A 25,843-nucleotide genomic window follows, 5' to 3' on the forward strand; every position below is an offset into this window, starting at 1 on the left:
TAAAACCCCATCAAAAGTTAACTGCTGTTAGACTAAGTATTTACAAAAACGCAAGCCGATTGCAACCAGGTAACAGTGAATACTGTTACCTGAAGACGCTTGTTTAGGCTTGTCGTAATGAGAAGTTTAAATAAATGTAAAGGTGACAATGCAAGCACCTAAAACAAAAAGAATTACATAATTATAAATAACTTTTAATATATGATTATTGTAGTTAATATTTAATATATAAAAATTAATTTAATTTATAAGCAATTACACTCTATTTTATTTTTGATTGGCAATGCTGCGTACTTTTTGTGTTTCTGACTCACCTCTCACAATTGCATTTCAGTAGACGTATGAATGCGCCCCGAAAAGTGCGATTGAAAATGGTATAAATTATTGGATTAATTGTCGATGAAACGTAGCCCAGCCATAGGCATGTACTGACAACATGTTCCGATACGTGACATTCTGGACATGCCGCAAATAAGATGTTCAGTATGAAAAATGGTGACCAGCAGAGGACGAATGTAAAAAATACCAAGCCCAGCACTTTGGTGGCTTTCTGTTCGGTGGCAACAGCATTGGCAGAGAGGTTATTCCGTTTGTTGCGACTGTTAAGGAATCTGCATGAGAATCGATAAAGTTATTGAATGAATTTAAAATAATTTTATTTTTAAATAAGTATAAATTTCATATAATATATATTTTAATTTTATGCCAATTTTTTTAATTTTAATTTTTTATTATTTTTACAAAGTCATTTTATGTCGAGTGGAAATGTCTCTGTAGTGGGTTAAAGTCTTTAATATTCCATAAATTGATTCAACACTCCTAATTTGTTTGCACAACTTTACTAAATTTTTCCTCTATGAGTTCGTTGCGTGTCTAGAAAATTCTAAAATATTTTTTTTTTGGTACTTTGGCTCCCTATTGTCATAACTTTTTACAATATACGAAAAAGTTTCACATATTTTTTCGGAAGGAGTTGGCATAAACACTTTTAAACTTTTACTGCTTTCAGTTATTTCAAGTACTTTTTAGTTTTAGTTTTCACTTTAGCACAAAAGTTTATGAATTTTTTAGCGTATTTAAATCTAAAAAATTATGACAGTTTTGCAAAATTTTATCCTTTCTATAATAGATGTACTTGTAGTTGATTGGTAAACTTATTGTTACTACAGAAATGTAGCACTTACAACGCTAGTTGAAAAATATTGGCTCCAAAAAAAAAATTTATATAATTTTTTATAATAATTTAATGGAGCGTTGCAAAAATGAAATGACATTTAATTATAAAAAAATGAAAGAGGAACAAAAAGAGTAATATCTTTTTGTTAAATTGTAGGAAACAGTTTTCATTAAAAAGCATAAATGTTCTAAATACCATAAAAATTGAAACTGAATCATTTACAATACAAATAGTAAAACTGTTATTAAAAATTTGAAATGCTTATTTAAAATAATATTTTAATACATGATAATTAGTTACTAAAAATCAAATTAAAAACCATTATTTAAAATTAAAACTCAAATGTCATATCAGATGGTTAGCGTAAAAGTACACATATTTGATATGAAATTATCAAATTAATTTTTCAACAGTTTTTATGTTGGAATATACCTGTTTACAGTGAGTAACTTGAACATGTATGAACAGCATATTCTGTTCGAGCATTTGCTGTTACACATATTTGGATAAAATATTTGAATAGTAGTTATACACCTTAAATCCTTTGCTTTTGCAAGCTAGCTTTCTGGACGATAGAATGGTAATAGTAACTTAAAGATACGATCTGCTGTTGTCTATCTTCTGTTGTCCCCAAATATCTTCTAAGAGAGATTTGAAGAGATTCTTGATAGAATTTCAAGAACAGTCAGAAACAAAACTCCCATCACTGTTGCAGGAGATTTCAATGTATGGGCAGTCGAATGAGGCAGTAATATTACGACGCGCCGAGGTAGAACCCTATTATAGACGTTTACCTCACTAAACCTAACACAAATGAATAATGGGTATATCCCAACCTTCGAAAATGTTAGTGGCGTATCCTACATAGATCTCACCTTTACCAGCCCGTCATAAGTAAGGTGTTTGCAATGAAAAATAACAAACCAGAAGTTTATTTAAAAAAAATAACAGAGAAAAGCATATCAAATAAACTGGAAAACTAAGTACCTCAAGAGGTAATGAAATTCATGACCGAGAATATGAGTTTCGGAGATGGGGATGCTTCAGGAAAATCTAATCACCTTATGAAGTAACTATAAGTTGAACATCTGTTATGCATCAATGCCAAGAAAAGGAAGAAGTAATGGGCGTGCACCAAATTATTGATGGATTGAAGAAATAGGTAGAAACAAAGAAAACGGTTAAGTTCTTAGGCATACATCAAAACCAAAAACTCAACTGGAAACACCAAATAGAGGAGGTTACGAAGAAAACCACTACGGCTCTTATGACCTGTAGATCCATAGAAGATAAAAGTTGGGGATGTACACCAAAAATACTGCGATGGGTCTACTCGGCGATCATCAGACCTATCATCTCATATGGGGCACTCATTTGGGAAAAGGGAACCAGACAACAGAATAACACTTACGCACTAAACAGGCAACAAAAACTGGCGTGAATATGTATAACGGGTGCTATGCGGACTTGTCCAACAGCATCCATGGATGTCCTTCTAGAACTCATACCCTTGCCGATATACATCAGATCAGAAAGACATCAGAAAGGCAATTCTACGAATGAAGAAAGGAAATATAACGGATAGCTGGCTCAATAGAAAGAAATTCGAAAACCTTGCGAAGCAGCGTCCGGAACTTTCAATGCCATGGGACACAATGAATCTTAAGTTCAGCTTTACTAAGCTTTTTAGTACTGAACTAAGCAACAAAAGAAGTTGAGAGGGCATCAATCAAATCTACCAGCTAAAAAATAGCACAATCGCATGGTTCACTGATAAGAAGCACTGGGAAGCGCTGGGGAAAAATACTAGCATCTTTCAAACGGAAATTTCTGCAATTTTAGAATGCGAAATATTGAACGGAATTCCCAGGATAAAAATATTGCAATACAAACAGACAGCCAAGCGGTGATCAAGGCACTGAACTCGCATCAGGTGACCTCAAGACTGGTGTTAGACTGTCTTGATAAGCTAAATCTGCTTGGCGAAACAAATCAGGTGTCGATCAGGTGTCAAACCAGGTTCCTTGGGTACCTGGACATACTGGCGTACGCGAAAACGAATACGCGGATAAAAGGACTACTGGGATAATATACCAGGATTAAAACAATCCAAATCACTTATTGGTAACTATAACAACATAGAATGCCCTGCGCTAATGCACATAAAAAATAGGCTTATAGGAATGTATATTCTTACGGAAGAGGCAATAAAACTCTGTAAACAAGGTTCTATACTATTTTTTATTAACGCAACAGGGCTTAAAGACCTACTCTAAGCCCAGAAGGAGGCACAATAGAACCGATGGCCGCAGTGCCATATCCCCTAACAATAATAATAACAGAAGAAATAGCTTTACTAAGATCTCTATGTTTTGTCTCTAGAAGGCAATTCCAACGCCACAGATCTGGACTTAAAACGGCAATTATTAGGAGTAATAACCAAACTTCTCAAACTGTGATCAATGATGTAGACCAAAATGTCTGGGGCGATGGCTACAAAATAGTTATGCGTGAATTTAAAATGTTAAGAGGCTCGCTATCTTTTTGTCCTAAAAGAATGGCGAATATTTTGAAACAATTGTTCCCAAAAAAAGGAGTACTTAGGATTTTAATACCGATAAACACCGATAAATGAAATCCCCCCGGTCACTAATTTTAAAGTCATAGCTGCTTCTTCCAGAGTTAAACCCAATAAATCTTCTAGATTGGATGTGATCCCCCAATACTGTTCTGAATAAGGCAATACAAAAACAAACCTCTACCAAGGGCTTAAGGTGGCTAAGTAGTACCAAGAAGTACTGCGCGGTGGTGATCTTAGATGTTAAAAATGCATCTTAAATGCACTGATGAAAATAAGAGTCCCAGAATATCTTTTGAAAATAATTACATCATATTTTAACGACAGATTACTCTTATATGATACAGAAGCAGCACCCAAAACATTACGGGAGGTTGAGTTTCAAAACATACCTAAAACAATCGGGAGACAAAGCCTTATTTAAAGACACTAATTGGTGACGGCAGTCCTTCTACTATGATAATGCAGACGTTGGCAAGCATTGAAGAGTGGATCCTTTACAAGTGCATAATTTCTAGAGCAATAAACATTGTTAGAGTGGACGAAATACTTAGCACATAATCGGAGTGAAAGGACGGTAAATGCTCTTCTAACCTGCCCTGTGAAGGAATACCTTAACTGGTCGTAGTGCAGGGATTTCCAGTATTTTAAGCTGAGAATGTGGGGACTTTTTAGTTCGTAGGCATGTAACATATGATTCAATTGAGTCGTGCATGAATTGGGCATGCAAATGGTACGTGCAATTTGTATCTGTAGCAGATTTTTCCTCCAGGTTCGATACCAAAAAAAAAAAAGGACATTATTGTGAATTCGATAACATAATATTATTTTATTCACTCATTTTAGAAGAAATGTTATTGCACTTTTTCATTTTAAAAGTAGATTACATTAAGTAATTGATAAGTGATTCTTTGAATTCCTCTTCCATTTTCGTTTTTGTTTGAATATCAATAATAAATATTGATCAATAAATCAATAATTAAAGCACACCAAATTCATTTAATATTGCAATAATAAACACTTTCAGAATATATATCTGTTGTTAGTTGTCGAAATGAATGAAACTATAAATAGTGCAATGCAATTATTAATCAAACTTCTACAAAACATTCTTTGTAGTACTGCAAATAGGTTTGCAGTTGGATACAAAATCTGTACTTATGATTTCATTCGTTGCATCTACAGGGTTGTTACCTATTCAAGCGACTTTATCTTTTTTGTGTGAAGTGATTTTTTATTGATTCGAATTACAAAAACTTGTGAAATAATCAAAATTTCAGAATTCATTCACTCTAGCACGACGTGACATACTTTTGCCTTGACTATGACTTTCCAAAGGTTAAAAAATTAGTCGTATGCCTCACGAATGTGATCTTCTGGTATTTTGGCCCATTCCTGAACAATGGCTTTCTTTAACGTATCCATACTGGTATAATTTTTACTCCTCACTTGCTCTCCAAAATGGAATAGTCCATCGGATTTGCATCTGGTGAATTCGGTAAAATATTGTGTGGACGATATGAAATGTGGAACATGCTTTCTTAACCATTCTTGGTTCACACGAGATTTATAAGACCGAGACCGGTGTCGAGTCTTGTTCGAACATCCATGGTCTACGACCGAAATGTTTACGTGCCCACGACTCTAAAGCAACTTCCAAAACATTTTTTCACCATTTTTGACACCAGACTCAATGAAACGATTGAAGAGGTGGTCACAGTTACACATAAAACATCAACTTCTTATAATAAATGTACTAGATATTTCACGATAAAATATATAAAATTCTTAATACTATGATGTGTACAATGGATGGCAGATTATAATATATAAGTATATATATGCTGTGCGTTACTTGCTTTTAAGAAGTTAAATTTATATGTTTTTCTGGTTGAAATATATTGAATCTAAGTTTAACTGTCGCTACTTCTCTTCTACTAAGACTGTACAAATGAATAATACTTTCTTTTAAGATTGGTTGCAGTAAAAGAAGCAATTGAGAAACAACATTGCAACAAGCTTGCACTTAAATATTAAAAATTAAATACCAAATTCGTACTGCATATTGAAAAGCGCCTTAGTTTATTTTCTAAATAATTTAAAAATTAATAGCAAATTACTCTCAACCTGCATTGAAGGAAGGAAGGTCCTCGAAATACTTCGTACACAAAAATTTCGTAATTTGAGTATTAAAAATCCATTTGTTCGCACGTTTCTGAACCATTTATTTTGAATATAATACTTAATTAGCAGTAAAAAAAAACTAGTTTACTCTGTGTTACTTATTTCCTTTTGAAATTCATTTAATTTTGAATTTTTCCTTTCAAGTGGCAAACAACCTATCGCCTTTAATTTAGTAGAACCTCGACATACTAACTAACAAACACGGTGCACTTACAACGCAATTTCGAACTTACCGCAAATTCAGTGCTGGCGTTGGGACACTATTAAAAGGAAACTTGAATGATTTCAATTTATGTCGCCGTGTCTCTCGACTTATGGATGCGGGCGTTTGTGTGCCTTGTTCGCAAGTGCTTTGATATTTTTGCTGAAGTAAATGATTGCCATTTCCACTGCCAGTGGCACTGACATTGGCGGTACTACCACTTACAGTTGCAATATTTTGGCGTAGTGATGAACGAGAATTGCTACCGCTGCCACAACTGGATGCGTTACTGCTGTTGCCATTTGTGTTGTATCCTAGCTGTGGTTGTGAGGTACTGACACGTACCGAGGCTCGACGATTCGGATGACTGCGAATTTATTTATGGAAGGGCGTAGAATATGAAAAGAAAAAAGTAAAAATTGAAACTATTAAACGTTAGTTAACAGTGTTTCCAAGAAAATTATTTATAAATTTAGTTTCATAGAGAGATGCGTTGATATACATTTACTCAGTGCAACTGCACTTTCATTAGATTTACCACATCAGAAAATCTGTACTCATATCTATAAAAGTTGATTCTAATAATACATATGCATGTATATTTATAGCAAACTTAGTTAGGAATATATACTTAAAAATACTTATTAGGTTACAGCTATAAACTACTGCATAGTTACTAAATACTGCAGACTTAAATTTTTGCATCTTTTCTTATTCTTTCCTATTCTATAACTAAAAGAAATATTTTGAAACGATATTTAATTTTTTTTTAAACGCCAGTGAATATTTTTTAAAGTACATATAGTTTGGATTCCGTTTGTTAGTAACCATCGCAGTTGGTGTCATTTGAAGTAATTTAGTTTTGATTATTTTCTATAGTTTCATGTCTTTTTGAATTTGGAATGATTTTTGGTAATTACTCTTTATATTTCAATAAAAGACCTTTACACGGACGTTAACTTTAGCGTGAAATTAGACAAACCTTCAATCTTAGAATGTAGATTATCATTATCGGAAGAATTAAAGTAAACATTTTTATTATTTTTCAAGCAGAAAATTATTTATTTAAGAAAAATTTGTTATAAAAAAAATATTTATTTTTGTGTCAAAATAAAAATGTGTTTCAGTTTTTTATTTTATAAAAAATATTGAAAAAAACAATAACATTTCTTAAATATTCTTAACAAGAGAAGAAGGATGCTTTTAAATTATTGAAGGCAATATATGCAAATAAGGATATGCAGATATTGAAAAAACGAAATCAAAATTTATGCGATTGATTTCATTTCTTTTATTTGCCACCATTGTAAATGGAAATAATTTCGTAGGTTGCTTGCGGATTTTTCATAACTAAAACAAAAATTCTTCGAATCAAATTCAGCTTTTTATTCTATAATATATAAGTATGTAACGCTTACATATATAAATTGCTAAAGCGCAAAAAGTTTCCATTATTGAAACGTGTTACATGGCGCATGAGTGACATAAAATTAGCATATATTTGAATTTTTGATTTTCAAAATTACACTTAGAATTTACTATTTTGATTAGAAATGCAATACGGGTGAAGGATGATAAAATGCATAAACTTTTCTATTGACTTTGAGTTTGTAAAGCGGAAATTAATATCATTATTTTATGTTTTGTTGTATTTTCCAATTTAAAATAGACAAAGGCATAAGCTGACACATTATTAATTAAGGGAAATAGCCTTTTTTTTATTAATAGGCCATGTTTAACTGCAGTTCTAGGACGTTGTTTTTTTGATTTTATATCCATATGTGTATCCAATCTAATGGTTCTACTTTCCAAACTAACACTCCCCTTGCTGCTACCTTATTCCTATTATCATCTCATTTTATGCCACTTTGGTCATCCATTTTTATGTAGTTTCTGGTTACAACAACAGTAAAATAATATAACACTATTATTTTAATGTTAATTTTTTCTTACCAAGAGTGACGTGTCTTTATGACGAACAGAATATATTACAAAGTAAGAAGAGTTCGAATAAAAATGAAAAGACAACAACAAAAATTTAGTTATTTTATTCAAATTTGGCTGACCATACAACGCTGTTTTGAGTATTGCCAAGTACTCATCATCAGTGAACTTAGGAAATATTTGAATTTTTTCGAATATAGTCAATAAATAATGCACCAATTCACATAGCTCAAAAAATCTCTCATTTAAGTGTGAATTGTTCAACAATTAGTATATTCTCCATATTTAGCTCGTTTTGAGTTTTGGGTCTTCTTACATTAAAAAAATTAATCTGTGGAATATAACTTTCATAAAACGATAATGTAGCAGTCTTATAGGGTTTTCGATTGGTAAGTTTAGATTTAATCTAGATCTAGACTTTTGATTTGTCAAATTTAGTTACTAACATTGTTACAATAGTTATTGTTGTTGTTGTTGTGATTTGAGTTAGTGCTATTGCGCGCTTTTACTCTATTCTGGCTGGGGGCTTATCCCTGCCCCACACCAAACTTTAACTATACTAGAATTATTGTCATTTATTTATTTTCTAACTGATGGTAGACCGTAGATCAGCATATCTTCCAATGCGTCCTGAGGTGGACTTAAAGTTTGTTAAGGGTTGGGCAACGTATCAACTTTTGTGAACAACTTTAGGGCTCTGTCCTTGATATACTTTTTCACTGAGTCGATTCTTAGATCTCTATGCATGTCTGTTGTTCTAATATACCAAGGAATCTTAATTAGTCTTCTTAAAGCCAGATTTTGTGCTATTTGTAATTGTTTAATAGCAGTATTTGAGGCTTTGCTGTAAGTTACACATCCGTACAGTGGTGCTGGCCTAATTATTTGAGTAAATAATAACTTTCTGTTTTTGAGGTTGGAACGATTATTATTAAACAGCGGCTTAAGGAGATGTAGAATTTTAGAGCAACTATTCCGTTTGCATTTCATATGTTTATACCAGTTAAGGCGTTTGTCAAAAGTGACCCCTAGATATTTTATGCTTTCCTCCCACCGTATCTCCGTGCCACCGACGCTCACTCCTGAAGGATGCTGCCTTAAATATTCCATTGGTATACCGGGTTGATTCCCGGGATGCTACAGCAGTTTGTATTATTATGAATAGTATTATTATTAATAGTATTATTATTATTAATAGTATTATTATTATTTTTCTTAAACACATATCGAATCAAATCACACTTTATCTGTCAAATTATTTAAAACAGCTGTTAAATTTATAGTAATCTTGCTAGTCTTGCAACATATCTAGTGTTATATATTAATCTCAAGTGTTATACATTTTGCCCCAGATGTACCAGTTGAAAATGAAAATGCAGTAAAAGTGCATTTAAAGAGCATCTCGGTTAAAAAAATTCCGAAAAATCAATATAGTAAAATAAGAGCAAATTGAAGAAAAAATAGCTATTTTTGCAAATAAAAGTCGATTTTTTTATTCGCGTTCCAAACTAGAATAAGACTCATTCAGTTGAACTAGCACATCACTTTCTCAAATATCAGGTAAGTTTGAAGCTGAAATAAAATTTGTATCTTTTTTATGTTACTGTAACTAATGGATATTTTTGAGATATTTTATTTTTCTGAATTCATAAAAAACTAAATATTTGATATATTTTGTGAAAAATTGGATGATGTTTGAAGGAGACTACATATCTTAGAAAATAAATTGGTAATCGCTAAAAAATCCATGCCTTTCATTTATCTCAGATTTATCAAACAGACCTCGCAATGAAATAAAGTCTGAGACAAACATTGTAACACGAATATTCTCAACTTCTGTGCATTACTCGTATTTTTGTAATTAAACACAGTATCCTTTAGACATTGTTTGTTATTTTCATTTACAATTTTAATATAACATTATTTCAGCAGAGTATTATTAAAAGAAGAAGAACACCTTTTATAACTCAAAAAAGATTGTAATTCCCAGCAGCAAAGGAGCAAGTGAGTGGAAAAAATCCAAACAACTTTTGGTGTCGGCAATTTATCATTTTGCATGTGGCAAACAGAATTAAGAAAAAGTGCAAAATATGTGCAAAATATCTTAAATGTACCCACGAAATAGAAAGCAAGATACATTGCAACATATTTAGTGAAACAATGTTTGCATGAAGTTTTTAACAAGAACGAAATGCGGAATTCCAACAATACAAAATCAACGAGCGCAACATTTTAAATGAAACCACGCGAGAACGTGAGCTTTGCTGATGATGGCCTTGCTTTGTGGTTTCCTTTATTTAACTTTTATCAAAAAAATATAATATATACGAGTCGTTTGTTTGTATTAGAAAAATTACAAAAATTTATTTAAACTACTTTCGTTGTGATGTTTTCGTTCTTTCGTTCTTCTACTACATGTAGGTACACGCAACAATTGCTCTGGCACATCCATGTTCTTCATAACAGAAAAGTGTACAGTACTCGTACATACATTACAAACCTTGTAAAATGACTTATATTCTTTATGTACTGCACTCAGTCGCCTATCTAAAGTAAAACTTTTACGCGCCACACAGTTCTTCATAGCAACAGCAGTTTCATTGTCAAGTGCAGCAAAGTGTTGCTGCAATATATTGCTGCGATTGCAGCAGCAAAGTAATCGTTTCTTAAAATACTTGCCACAAAGCGGAAGTGTTGGTTGTATGGTAAGACCGGAAGAGCAGGAATTGTTGTTCAAAGAAGCGTAAACATTTACTAACAGAACTATGGAAACTTCTAATATAATATATAACCAATATTTAGAATTAAAATTCTTTCTTATAATACTGAAATATATATGTTAAATTCAATTCTTTATTTGACATAATATAGTAGTAATTTATTTAGATTTAAATTCGTATTCATTTATGGGACATAGTATGCATTTTAAAGTCAATAGTAAATAGTTTTTATAGAATTTCGAGTTGAAATAAATTTACTGCTTTATATATAATTCATTTAATATTTAAATGTTGTTTAGCTGGAATTTAAAAATAAGCGATATCTATATAATATATATAAATGCATATATACATTGTGACCGAAAGGTTTCCGGAAATTTTAAATAAAACGCAAAATTCTTAATCTTCATCAATATTTATTTTATCTCCTTCAAAATATGCTCCATTAGAAGCGATACACAAATGCCAACGTTTCTCCATCATCAAAACATTTTTTATAGGCGCTTTCCGGTATGGCTTTGAGTTCCCTCTGCGAATTCTGTTTTACGTCTTCTATGGATTCAAAACGCGTTCCTCTGAGTGGTAATTTGAGGTTGGGAAACAGGAAAAAGTCACACGGTGCAAGATCAGGTGAATACGGTGGCTGTTCGATGGTATTTATTGAATGTTTGGCCTTAAAATCGTTGATAATGTTGAACAAATTGAGGTGAATCGGAACAAGCCGGGCGTTGACACGTCGCATACACAAATTGTCCACCAAAATCAAACGAGCCATCTCACGACCGATGCCTAGCTCTCGTGCTATCTCTCTAACACTCACATGAGGATTTTTGAACACGATTTCCTTTGCCTTTTCAATGTTTTCGTCGGTGGTAGAGGTCGAAGGTCGTCCAGAACGCGGCATGTCTTCGACGGTCGTACGACAGTCCTGAAAGGCTTTGTACCACTCATAAACTTGAGTTTTCGATAAAACTGATTCCCCATAAGCCTTTTGTAGCATTCGCAACGATTCTGCACACGAAATTTCGTTCGAAAAACAAAATTTGATGCAAACTCTTTGTTCAATATTTTTTTCCATTGTTTTTTTCGCAACGCACTACTGAGGTGAACTGGTTTCAACAGCTGCCGTAAACGAACTGTCCGACAGATCGCGCTCATTTTTGGCATAGTAATTAAGGACAGTGCTGCCAAACTACATAAACTTAAAATATCGAAAAATATACAGCGCGCGAATTTTAAATGAGAATTTCCGAAAGCTTTTCGGTCACAATGTATATATTTATATATATACTTGTATATATAAATATGTATACATATACATAATTAGATTTAGTTGTGTTTTATTAGTTCCATATCAACACCATAATCGCTGAATCGTTTTGAGTGATATTTATATTGCATCTCTGCCTTATCCTTATCTCCCAGTGAAGTGTATTCTGTTATTCTGTTATTTTATTTTCGGCATATATGACTCTAGAAATAATTGGCTTGTCTTAGTTCTTCTTCAATTGTCGTCCTCGAAGATTTAGCCGGCGCTCCAGGTCGACGGCTGCCTTGAGGATTTCACCTCAGAGCTTGGCGTGCAATGTTACCATTGGGTCTGAGGAGATTGTGGCCTATCCAGCGCCATTACGCCATTTATAGTATATATTCTTAATAGAAGTGCAATATAGACTATAATAATTTTACTTAGGGTCAATATTTGGGGTGGCCATTATTCCAAACAATTTTTAATATCTAATATTTTCTTAAATTTCGAAATCTGTATAATAATTGTACTATGTAATTTTTATAGAAAGGAGTCGAATGTAAATTATATTTTATATTTTTTACACTCAATAATTAGGGGGATTTATTCACAAAAAAAAAAATTGTTAAAATCCAATTTTTTCTTAAACAGTGGAGTCGATCTATATAATTTATACACTAGCTAATTTTTATATAAAAGAGTAGAACGCAATATATAATATTTATATATTGAATCAATATGAAGTGCATTCACTATACAAAGAATGTTTAAAATCAGATTTATTTTCAAAGTTTATGTATTGAATACTCTCAACTCGTCAAGTTATGTATAAGTAATTGTAGTTCCAATAGGAGTTCTTAAAAATTCAATTATTGATTTATACAACAATGATCTTCTTTAAATATTCAGTTAAACTAAAGTAATTGTCAATATACTATTACTATATGTTCTAATATCACCCCGGCAGAGAAACTGCACATTCCTTTTGATACTTACTGTAGGAGCTTCCAGAAAATACGGATTTTTTTTTACTGTAAGGATAAAAAATCTGTTTAACTACCTTAATTTAACGGGATGAATTAAGTTTTTGTCTTCTGTTTGTGTATTAAGCTTTCTTGCAAGAAATGTGGTAGTATGCATAAAACTGCGAAAAATACCTAATTATAATCAGCGTGAAGATATCCATTAATCTCTCACTATAATCAAACAATCAAGCCCTTAACTACATATTCCCATCACTCTCAAGCACATATCATTTAGTTTAAAACGACTTCAGCTTTCCATTCTTCTTGCATTCTCATTAACTATAAATAAGTAAAGGTCACTCTTTTTAGGCCTACAGATGAAATTCATGAAATTTATTTTTCACACATGGTATGTTGCATGTTCTCGAATAGGACAAGCGAACAATTTATTAGTGCTGACTGAAGAAGTGAAAATAGGTGCTTCGCAGTCCTACAAATTCATATCAGTTTAATGTAAGTATTGACATTGAAAATTTTCATACATTTCTCTGGCATTTTTGTATATATATATAGGTAGTATATATATAGTATAGGTTATAGTATATATATATAGGTATATATAGGTATATATAGGTTTATGAATCAAATACAAATTGAAACTTACAATTCAAAATATTATAAGTAATTGAGACAAATCAATTATCTAGTACTAGCTGCGTTCCCGGGTTTTGCTGCAGTTCTTCATTTATGGGAAGTTATTATTATGACTTGATCTTAAGACACCAGCGTACTTCGGTCCTCTATATAATCAGAGGATACACGTTTTGCAAAATTTATTCCGACCAACGGTTCGGATCATTAATTGTTAAACCATTGAAGTACATTTAATTTTCTTCCGAATGTGTCTCATCTGCTTTGAAAGACTACACTATAATGTGTTTTAAAGTGCTGCATCAAAACATTCGTTTTTGCGGTCATTCGTTTTATTTTCAAATGTGTACCATATTTACAAATTATTTCTAAAGCGAATACGAACGAATAACAGAAACGGTCCGATAGAATTCGTTTCCGCCGCATTCGTTTCAATGGAATGGGGGTTGATTTGTTCTCTATAATCGTTTGTTTTGAATTTTAAAATCAAATAAACAAATATTTTAGAGTATTTCAATCACTTTTAGAGTATTTCAATCACTTTTAGAGTATTTCAAATAATTCTATTTTTGCAAAGTATTTTGTGTGCGTTTGGTTGCCTGCGCAAAAGTAAAGAAAGTTGGATGTGCGTAGAGATTTGCAATAATTGCAACAACAAAGTACGTAAATTAGGTTTAATTTTCTATTATTTTCAATGCAAAAGTTGTTTAAACAGGTAGATCTAATGCAAAAGGTTAACTTAAAAAAACGGTTTGCGCAGAATTTCCTTCTTTGTCGATAGTTTTTTATGATGTAAGAAAATAAATTGCTTCACATATTTACCTTTTCCTGGAAAATAATTTTATGCATGATATGGTAAAAATATCTATCTATGACAAGAGAGATTTTTAGAAATTTCTTAAGAATTCCTTCAGAATTTCTACTTTACAAAGTTTCTTGTAAATTATTTGCAACACCAGCAAGTAGTGCATCTTCGGAAAGGGTTTTTTCAGTTGCTCGGAACTTAATATCAGAAAAAAGAACATTGATTTCATCTAATCAAAAATCTATCAATCAAATCATGTTTTACACAACAATCTTGAAAAAGAGGAATTAAGTCAGACGATGCTCAACATTTAATTTGCATATTAAATTAAATTTGTGAACTGTAAAAACTGTAAAAAAACTTATTATAATTTTTTTAAATAAATTTTTGTTCAAAATTTTTTTTATATTTAATTAATATATTAAGTCATATTATATATGTAATCAACAAATTACTATTATCAACATTTTAAATAATATTTAATTAATAACAAAACTTAAATAAATAAATTTGGGTCTTACTATTTAAAAACACATAATTTTTGTATGAACTGAAAATCAAATGCTTAGAGTACTCCCAACTACTTCAACTACTTTTAGAATGTTTAGAGTTAGAGTACTCTAAACAAACGAAACAAATATTTATTCCATTCCATTTTGTTTTTATGCCTATACATTCGTATTTGTTCGTTGAGAGTGAGAGTATGCTACCATTCTAAACACAATAGAATGCTTTGAAACTGAAATCAAATGCGCGCGTGCAGTACTCTAATGTGTTTTACAATATGCATTTAAGTATTTTAATCAAATAATTCTGTTCCTGAAATAAATTTTGTGACCTTGAAATTATTTCTGGTTTGTATGATGGGCTAGCACCACAACGTTGATCGCTTTTTATATACGCATATATACGAACATTAAAGAATCAATTCGTCTAGACAAGAATTATTAATGAACCAATTTTAAAAAAAATGTGTGTGCTGGCTTCAGATAGTAAAAAATTTTGAAATTCTACTGAATAATTGATAGATTGATTGTATCAAAGATTTGTATGAGAACATGAGTTATTTAGAATGTTTCAATTTTGTTATTTAATCTAATATTATCGTTTAAATGATCAGCAACATTTACTGATCATTTGCAGATCGTTTACTTCAAAATCACATGAAACACAATCAAGATTTTGATTTGTTCTTGTTGCATGAAGAGTGCGTCTTCACTTCTATGGTGTTAGACGAGGAACTGGTAAGAATTTTCTTGGAGTGCAAATGTGGTCTCAAATAAGGAGCTGTTTCGTTATGGAAAAAAGTTTATTTTTCATTGTTTTGCAAAGAAAGAGATAGATATATACAGCATGGAGGAAGAGCCCTTTAATTCTTGAATGTATATCTGTGTGACACAAAGTGTATAGTTAATTTACATTAGCTGCGTTTCAGCAAACATGATCCGCTCAATGATCTGAATCATCTTTGCTGAAACGATACGGATCACGTTTGAAAATAATTGGCAACGCATGAAATATGCCAGTTGGGTTTGTGTACAAAATTTTTTGATTTTTGTGAATAATTTTGGCACTATAAAAATAAGTAAGAACATTTTGAATACAAAAAATCTAAAAAATAGAAAAAAATTAAAACTGTTGAGCTGTGTGAAGTATTAAATGTAAGTTTTTATTTAGTATTTACTTTAAAACTTAAATTTAATTCTATAGTAAATAAATGAAAATTGCAGATTTTATTAGAATTATCAAGCGAAACTGACTCTTCCATTCCCTTTTTAAATACTAGTTCAAGTGTATTAATCAGCATGGATAAAGTGGAAGTTTTGTGGAAACGATTAATAATTCTTTCGTTAAAGATTATTTGATTGGTATTTTCACATAAAAAATACAATTGCTATATATTAATTATGTTTCATGTTTTAATAGATTTGTTAATAAATTCCAATCAGCAAATGCAAAATAACCGTGATGATCACAATCGGACGAGACCAATGAAGGAATTTTATATATATATGGCAAATATGAATACTTTTTGCGAATTTGGTATTTGTTTTGGCATACCAAAAGCTTCTGTATGGAGAATAAAAGAACTAGTGTTTAGCGTATATCAATTGGACACTAATTTATAAAATACGCACTTGCTAATAATGCAAAAGTGGAAACTTCGAAAAAATTCCCGTTAGTAATTGGTTGCATAGACAGTACACATGTAAAAATAAATGCACCACACCATAGCAAATAGGCTTATTTCAAAAGAAAGCATGACTATAGCTTAATATTGCAGGCAGTTTGCGATGAAAATGATTTTTTTATAAACGTTTATGTTGGAGAGCCTGGATCCTTATGTATTGTTCTGTTTTAATTAAATAAATGTATTCAACTTAATTTATATATATTCATTTCAAATTAATTGATTTTAATAAATTATCAAACAACACTTTTTCAATAATAATAAAACGTAAATAAATAAGGTAATAATTTTAATTATAGTAATAGTTAAAACATTATTTTAAACAAAGAAATAAATAATAACGACATATTAAATAAATAAGTACATAAAATAAATAATAAATAAATAAAATCAATAATAAATAAATATAAATGTAGATTTGTTTATAATTTTACTGCACTGTTGCATCGCCTTGCCAACCTCATTTGCATTAAAATACGTTCCACTTTTATCTTTTACATACATTCCAAATTGAACCAGAAAGTGAACCAGATCAATTGCTGGTTCACCCCATTGTTTTTGTTTTGCATGTAAAATTGAGCGGATCATGTTTGCTGAAACGCAGCTATTATTCAAGAACAAAAATAAAAAAATAACTTCAATTAAGAAAACAACTTTTTTTATTACAAAAATTTAAACAATAACAAAATAGAATAATAATAAAGCAATAACAATAATTATTACTGCAGAATAGTAAGCGAAGTCCCGTATAAATACACTAAGAAAACAGTAGCACAAATTAGATTTCTCTGGTAAAAAGGTGCGACAAAAAAGCAAGCTGGATCGTCAGCTCAGCAGCAAGCAATTTACATTTCTACCAAAAATTCATTTTTTGTCTACAAAAAATTTTGTTCTTTGGCCAATTCATTGTCTACGGCTAACGATATTCACCATTCGTTAGAAAAATGTATTCAGTGTGATACAAACCTTTTCTCTACGGTTAAGAAATTCACATTTTGTTAGAAAACCTATGGTCCACGTCTAACGAATTCAAATTTCGTTTAAAAACTTTACAGGTGATTAAGAAATTTATATTTCTATCACCAATCCACTATTTTCTATGCGGCTAAGATAATGACATTTTGATAGCAATCTTCCAAAATGTGACAGAAATTTACATATCTAGCACAAATCCCTTCTCACGGTTAAATCCGCATTTCTACAGCAAATTCATTGACTATGGCTAACGAAATTCACATATCACGAACAACCTTAACAAGTAGTATAGATATTCACATTTCTCTTACACTCGGACTCCACTGTTCCAGAAAATTAAATTTATTGTAGAACTGGTCATGGGATCCGATGAGCTAAACTTTGGCGAAAAAGGTTCGTTGAAGTGCTAAAAATATAATGTAATGATAATAAATGCATTTTTTTCTTCGTATTTAGAAGAAAAATACGACACGGTTAAAAAATTGTAAATAAATTGTTTGAGGTCTTAAACATTTATTCTCGTTTAGGTTTACAACTGAAGAATGCAAAGAAGAATTGTATGTGATACACTTACATGTAATTATTTATTTATTTGTGAGTTAATATTAAAATTAATTTCAGAGTTAACTAAGAATAAGGAACTAGACTACTAGGTTCTTGGTTCTCTTTATGTATGTAAATATATAAAATTATGCAATTAGGAAATAATGAAAAAATCTACAAAAAAAATTAATTAAAATTATTCAACTTTTTGGTGTCAAATTTTTGTCAAGTTTACACCTTTGCACACTTCAAGACAATTCATGTAGTTTCCAGAAAACTACTTGCACTGAAAAAAAACACACTTAATTATACTCGTTCTTTTAGTCTCATAAAACTATTCTTCACTCTCTGAATATAAAACGAAAGGACTAAATGCCATGTGCAATCAACCACAACTTAACACACACACTAATTTGCCACAAACATCAAAATAAGTTTTCGTTCCGGAATAGTTGGCTAAGGTAATAAATTTCGAGTTAAACTTTGTGGTTTCATTACAATGAAAACTTTTTAAATAAATAAATGAATAAACTTGCAATAAAAGCCAAGGGTTCTGCTGCTGGACACAGCTGTAATTTTAACTTTTGATGAAAGCAAACTGAAAGTTGAGGTATGCAATTTTAACTTTAACATAACAAAAATTTAAATATAACAAATAAAGTTGAGGTTTGAAAAATTTAACTGCTATAATAAATGTAGCTTTTATTAAACATGAAAATTATAATAACATTAAAATATAATACATATATATTACACATATAAGGGTAATAGAATAAAGTGAATTTTGATTGTGCTAATTAAACAATTGAGTCATGTCATTTTTCTATAGTAGCACTTAAGCGTTAAAATATTTGATTTTTTCATAACATCTTTCCCAGCATATAATTTATTTATTGTCCTAACATTATACCACTTCACGACTTTTACATGGCTCACTAATATATGCACATATATATCTACATTCCTCCAACAGGCAATATTGTAAATGGCATGTTTTTGGCGCACATATTCTTCCTCTTTTGAATAAATATTTTTTAAACTTTTTGTAAACACTGAAAATAAAAATATTTATTCAGCCACTAGAAACGCTGTAAGCATTTTTGTCATGGTGTCAAAGTATCCTTGTAGTCCTTGTAGTCTTCGTAGTCCTTGTAGTTACACGCGCACAGAAATGAATGTCAGGCTTGTGTAAGGCGAACTCAATGTAGACATAAAACGAGCTTCCTTGGACATTTGAGGTTTTTTGCCATTCATTTCGTTACTTTTTAACGTTGTTGCGGCTTCTGTTTTTTATGTTGCAATCATTGTTGTTCTCCTACTTTCGTTGTTGACGACGTTGTGGGTGATCTGTTGACAACAAGGCAAGTTCCAATTTTCCAATTTTATATTTTACAGTTTCCGAAATTTTTTAATTTTCTATGTCCTATTTGTATTGCTTAAGGAAATTTTAAATTCAGTAAAAGATAAAAAGTCGAACGAGCAACGATTTTCTTGAATACATAACTTTGCCGTCATATAAAATTTTTCTAAATATCTTTTTCGCATAATTTATGTTTTTACAAGAGATAAAGATTAAATATAAATTAAAATGTATTATTTACAATGTTTATCTGACCCCGATGACAAAATAATTATTAAAATAAAAATAAAACAATGTTTTTAAACTGTGAAAATACATATTTTTCAACAATTCAAAATTTAAATGGGTTGGTAAAAGTAGTCACTAACATATACTATGTAATGAAGTAGTAAACTATGTAATCTTGCATGAGTAGACCAAAAAGTCAGCACGAGTTCCAAGTCTAACACTTCCAATCCAACAAATTATATACGGACTGTTAATTAAATAAAAATTTGAATATTTTCTAAGATCACTGATGATGAATACTTAGAAATACTCGAATCAGCGTTGTATACCTCTCCAGATATGGCCCCGTGTGACTTTTTCTTCTTCGTCCGACTCAAATTGCCATTGCGTGGAACACGTTTTAAGACCATAGAGGCCATAAAAGTAAATTCGCTGCGTGAATTAAAGGCCATACATTCAGCGGCCTTTAAAACTTGTATGGAAAATTGGATCAAGCGTTGGCATGCATGTATTGCCGCAGGAGGAGAGTACTTTGAAGGCGATAATAAAGAAAATTATTAAAAATTAAATTCTCGTTCTTTTTTGATCATAAGATATTTAGACAAATTTCAATAAATTAATCAAATTTTTGTAGTTGTAAATTTGTAAATTTCTAGATATGTAATTTGTATTAAAAACTTTTCTTCAAACTTGGAAATAACTAATAATCGTTGAAAAAATTGTAGAAAAGAAGGGAGTAAGTCTAAGCTGTATATTCCATCTTAACTAGATTAATCTATGATTATTATTAAAATATAAAATGTACTTACTTTTATTAAGTACAACATATTTCTGCTTACTGAACCAGTGCTTGGTTCTCAATAAGAAAATTGAAATAATTATCTTTCTATTTAAAAAAAATTTATATGTGCTTTTAATATTCTCTAGAAGAAACAATCAATTTTTTCAAGAACTTAAAAACAAGAACAAAATTTATGTCTCTTCTAGAGTATGTTTAAAGCAAATACATATTGTTGAATATGAAAGAGTATGTATAAATACAACAGAGGTTGGGTAGCAAAGATCGTAGGAGCGGAGCATCCTAGTAACATATATAAAAATGGTATTTAATATTATTTTTGTTTAGAATTATCAAAATTTATATAAATTTCAAATTTCATCATATAATATGTGTTATATCCATAAATTTGATAGTTTTGTAGACTGTATGGTAGATGAGTAATCACTTTTCATACCATATATGCATGATAAATTTGTATTAATCACTTTTAATCCAAATACAGTTTTTGTCTTTATTTTGGTACCGGAATTATCCAAAAACTTGAAATAATATTTAATATATATAAAGAAATTCAGTGAATCACTTTTTTATAATTTAAAAAAGAACTAATTTGTATAGTTGTTTTGATAATAGTCCTCATATAAAAAAAAGAATTAATGCATCACCTAAAATTTCAGATTCAATGGATTATAGCTTATGAGAACAGATAATTCCATTATTATTTTTTTTCCTACGAATAATTATTTTTTATAACAATAAAAATTTACATAAGGGAATAGCAGTGATCCTATTATTTGTGTTTAATTAGAACACTTCTTGACATATATATGGATATGTAAATACATTAAATACAATTTTTTTTTTAATTAGTTTTATTATTTAAGGCATTAAAAACAATTAATAAAACAAAACATAAAGCATAAAGCAACTAGTTATTAGATAACTAACAAGCAATATAAATATAATCAGATTTAGGCGATTCCATGCAATTTAAAATTCAATACGACTACGACTGTATTCCTTACAACTCTTATAAACCATCTCCCGACGATAACTTCCCAGTATATTGTAGACAAACAAATTGCTACTATACCTACTTCTAATCCAGTTTTGTACACAGTTTTATAGATGTTTTGTTTTGAAATCTTTTGATTTAAAAATAAATCTAAAGAAATATGTTTGACGTATTTATATATATTTATCTTTCTATAAAGTTATATTGAATATTTATTTTCAAAAAAAAATGACTGTGTCAATATTTCGCAATTCACAAAATTTTATGCCTGGCACTTCTTTACGGACTAATAAGCCAACGAGTTATTTCGATAAAACCACTGATAGTAGATATCTAGCAATACTTGAAATAGCTGAAATTGTTGCATTTTATTACAATTTCAAGGGTTTATTTTAATTTTTTAATAATTGTTACTCATACGCTATGCATACTTATTTTCTGAAAACAATTTAATTTCATTAATCCTAACACTGTTATGTGACCAGGAAGAGAATAGCAATAGTATCTATAATGCGTTGGGCTTCACTTGCAGAGGGATGCCAAATGGTACCTAAGACAAGTATTTCTTTACATATTATATTAATATATATTTTTGGGAGTTGCCAAAAAGTGATAGTGCTTACGACAGTAGCTATGCTCACTACGTTATTTTACTAATATGACGAGTAAAAATATTTGAATACTTGTTAAATTTTACACAAATGATTTTTAGTCATGATTCCTTGAAGTTCATAAATTTTCGAAGACTTAAAAAATTTTTTTTGTATGTTTTTATAAGAAATGTTTGAAAACTTCAATATATCATTACTGCAAAGACCATGCATATGTTAGCTGTCACTTGAAAGAAACTAGAATAACGTTATTAATACACAAAGGTTGTTTAAATGCCAGTCACGCACGCATACATAAATAATATTAGCGGATTTTATGCTTGCCAAATGCATAATGAAAATATCTGATGGCACCGAAATTCGTTTCAATCCAATTGCACTGCACCGCAGTACACCAGAGCACACCACAGTAACTCCATCAGGCGATGCGAGTGTACACTCGCACATGCAGATACATTAATCTGCATGTGCAAAATGATCATTCAAGTATAAATTATATTGGCACACGACTACATTCGCAAATTCGGTTACAAAGCTTAAAACATAAATTTTAATGCACTTAACCGGATATGCCATATTTCAGGTATATTCAATGCTACCCTCAGTTGCACGTGAGAATGTGGGCATATGTGCTCTTTTGCATTGCAAAGCTTTATGAAGAACATTAAACATAAACATTTTTTATTTTCAATATTTCCGGGTTTATTTGGTTTTTGGTAAAAAATATGAATTCTTAGCAAAAATATATACTTTGAAATTTTGTGTATCTGTAGATAAAACAGACATGATAAAAATTCTTACATGAAAACTGATAAAGGATATACTCGTAAAGTAAGGCAGCCTTAGTTTGAGAAACAGGATGTATCTTGTGCAATAGTTTTATGGTTGCCAGCATCATTAGTATCTTTGAATTTAAAATTGACGTATAAAAATTTATAGTTTGCTCATACAAGCTGTTTGTTACACGTTTATATGTTTGTTATTGTGAATATGAGCAGTAATTTAATTTTAATGCTTTTGCGTATGGTTCATTAATTTTATAAAACCTTAAAAGTAGCAAATTTGCAATCGATTTCCCTATTGATATGCATTGCTCATAAAATACAAATTGTTTTTTATAGCTTCATTAAAGTATGTAGAGAGAGAAATGTATGCAAGCTTCTAAAAAATTGCAAATTTGCTAACATTTTAAGTTTAGATACCCTCAAACCTATACAATTTTTACGCTACAATTATTGGTTACTGCTTACCTGTCCATGATATTTGGATTACCATGTGTCCGCCAAAAGTTGACCGATTGTGTTGATGATTGAGATTGTGTGATACGTTGACTACAAGGTGATTTGATGCGCACGGAAGCTGATGTGCGGCGTGTTTTTCCACTATTTCGATGTAGTAATGATCTTTGTAGTGGTTGATGCTGCTGCTGCTGCTGTTGCTGTATGTCGCAATCAATGTTGCTAGTTGTACTATTAAAATTGCGATTTGAGTCGCTGACACAGTACTTATTGTAACTGTTGCTATTGAAGCTGCTGTGCATTTGTAATTGCTGCTGACTATGTTGTGGTCTTATAGTGAAACGACCACCCAGTCTGTAAAAATGTAAGAGAACAAAAAAGTATTGTTAAGATTCACATACAATCAGAAAGTATCACAATTTGGTCAAAATCTTACATTGTTGATTTTTATTCTTTGTTCATTTTATTCTGGTTTTGTTTCTGTATTTGCAATTTCTTTGATGACTTTTAAATGGGAACCACAATTTAAACAATTAATTCAATAAAAAAATCTTGAATGCAAATGCAGAAGTGGTTTTTTTTACTGATTCTCTGAGATGCGTTTGTAAGTACAATGTAGCATATATACTGCTCTATATAAACAAACTTTTTGTAAGAGGAAATTGATATAATTTTGTAAGCTTTGTATTTGGATGTGTGGTCTGAATCGTACTTTACGTTGGGGTCCATAGAACTTTTTACGCTAAGCCTAAATTTCACTATGTTATATATAGTATACTTAAAGTTTAAGTGAAAACCAAAAAAATAAAGTACACTTTTAAGTAAATATTTACTTGTTACATAAAATGACTTAGGGATATTAGTAGGATTCTTTTTTAATTACCTTGAACACATTATATAAGCGTAATTTCTTCTTTCTGTTAAACTCAATGAAGTGAAGTAGTGTTATATGCATTTTTTTTGCCAATTTTTTGTGACTAAGATAGGTAAAAGCAAATAAACAAATACTGATGTCACACAGATATTGCAATTGTTCGGATTACACTTTTTGGTTATTTGGAACCGTTCGTCTTCTATATTCTAGTTGATGTTTGAGTCAACTAACTCGACCTTTTTTTTCAGTTTTTTATTTTGTCAGAAAAGCTGTTGAACCAAATTTGAGATGAAGAAAAAACTTACTTGTGGTGGCACTATATAACAGAATATTTATAACAAAACAACAAAAAAAAAAAAACCGTGGAAATTATAAGCCAAAAAGGCTCGCCGTTACTCGTTAACGGAAAGAACCAAAAGACAGAAGAAGTTGAGTTTCAACAGCTGGTCCTATGTATAGAATTATTCAATTCTAGGAGGTGCTTGTAGATCTTCGAAATAAAAAAGTTTTGGGGCCGGAATATAATAATATTGACTAAGGAGCACTGTATCAATAATTTGTTCACAAAAACTTTTAATTAAAAACATTGTTAACTCATTATAGTTTAGTTCGATTTAAATTTTTTTATTTGCTAGTTAATATGTTTTCTTTCTGGAAGTCAAATACTTAATTTAACTTAGGCTTCAATAATTTTGCGTAACAATAAAAGACGTTGTTTGTACGTATATATTAAATGATAATTTGTTTGAAGTCAATATATTCTTGTATATAATACAAATATAAATGAAATAATATATTTTTTATATTTTATTTTTTTATTTATCAAAATGGGATACACAATACCCATTTATTAACGTGGGAAGTACAGATAAATACATCATTTCAAATTTAAATTGTGTCTATTTTTTTTAAATACTGAAGTTTGTCTCAAAATTTTGATTGCCTACCATAAATGGAATTTATTATGTTTTCTAGAAGATTTTTACGAGTAGTGAATGTCTTGCCTTTAATAGGTGTAACAATATTTAACGAGTTGGTAAATATATATTCCATTGAAACAGTAACTAATGTTAATGATCTGCATGTACCTAAGCTTAAGTAAAAAATTTAATGACAAATTTTGACAAGACAGCTAGTTCCATGAGTATCGAACTGTTTACGAACGAATTTTTGGCTGCACGTATCTTGGGTATTGGATCTTGGGACTAAGGATAAATCTGATACTAAGTTTTAATACTTTATTTTTTTTATTATTGGAAATATGACTGTGAAAGAAAATTATTATAAATTGAATATATTATATTACTATAATGTTTATATTAAAGAATAAAAAATAAATTCACAGCAACTGTTGACAGATGACAGATTGAAATAGGTTCTATCTGATACAGTAGAAGAACATAACTGCCATCGATTTATAATGAACTGAAATAACACCTTTAAAACAAGATATAATTTTTTACATCAAAATCTACTTTCTGTGTTGTTTAAAACTTAATTCTATAGACAAATAAATTGGTCTATTCTGTTATCTCCCGTTCAATATTAAGTT

General features: G+C 30.4%; 1 protein-coding gene across 1 annotated transcript in view; it reads right to left on the bottom strand.

Moving 5' to 3' along the window:
- Positions 1–314: 314 nt before the first annotated feature.
- The window catches only part of LOC119679808 (dopamine D2-like receptor), a gene marked incomplete at its 3' end in the record, with an annotated part of 102,181 nt that continues 76,652 nt past the window's right edge, over positions 315–25,843 (bottom strand). The window contains 3 exon segments of the mRNA XM_038092357.1: positions 315–611; positions 6,173–6,508; positions 23,430–23,771. Of these exon segments, the coding sequence (XP_037948285.1) occupies positions 315–611; positions 6,173–6,508; positions 23,430–23,771 (975 nt within the window).

The sequence above is a fragment of the Teleopsis dalmanni genome, chromosome 2, assembly GCF_002237135.1.
Source record: "Teleopsis dalmanni isolate 2A chromosome 2, ASM223713v2, whole genome shotgun sequence".
In the NCBI taxonomy this organism is placed as follows: Eukaryota; Metazoa; Arthropoda; class Insecta; order Diptera; family Diopsidae; genus Teleopsis; species Teleopsis dalmanni.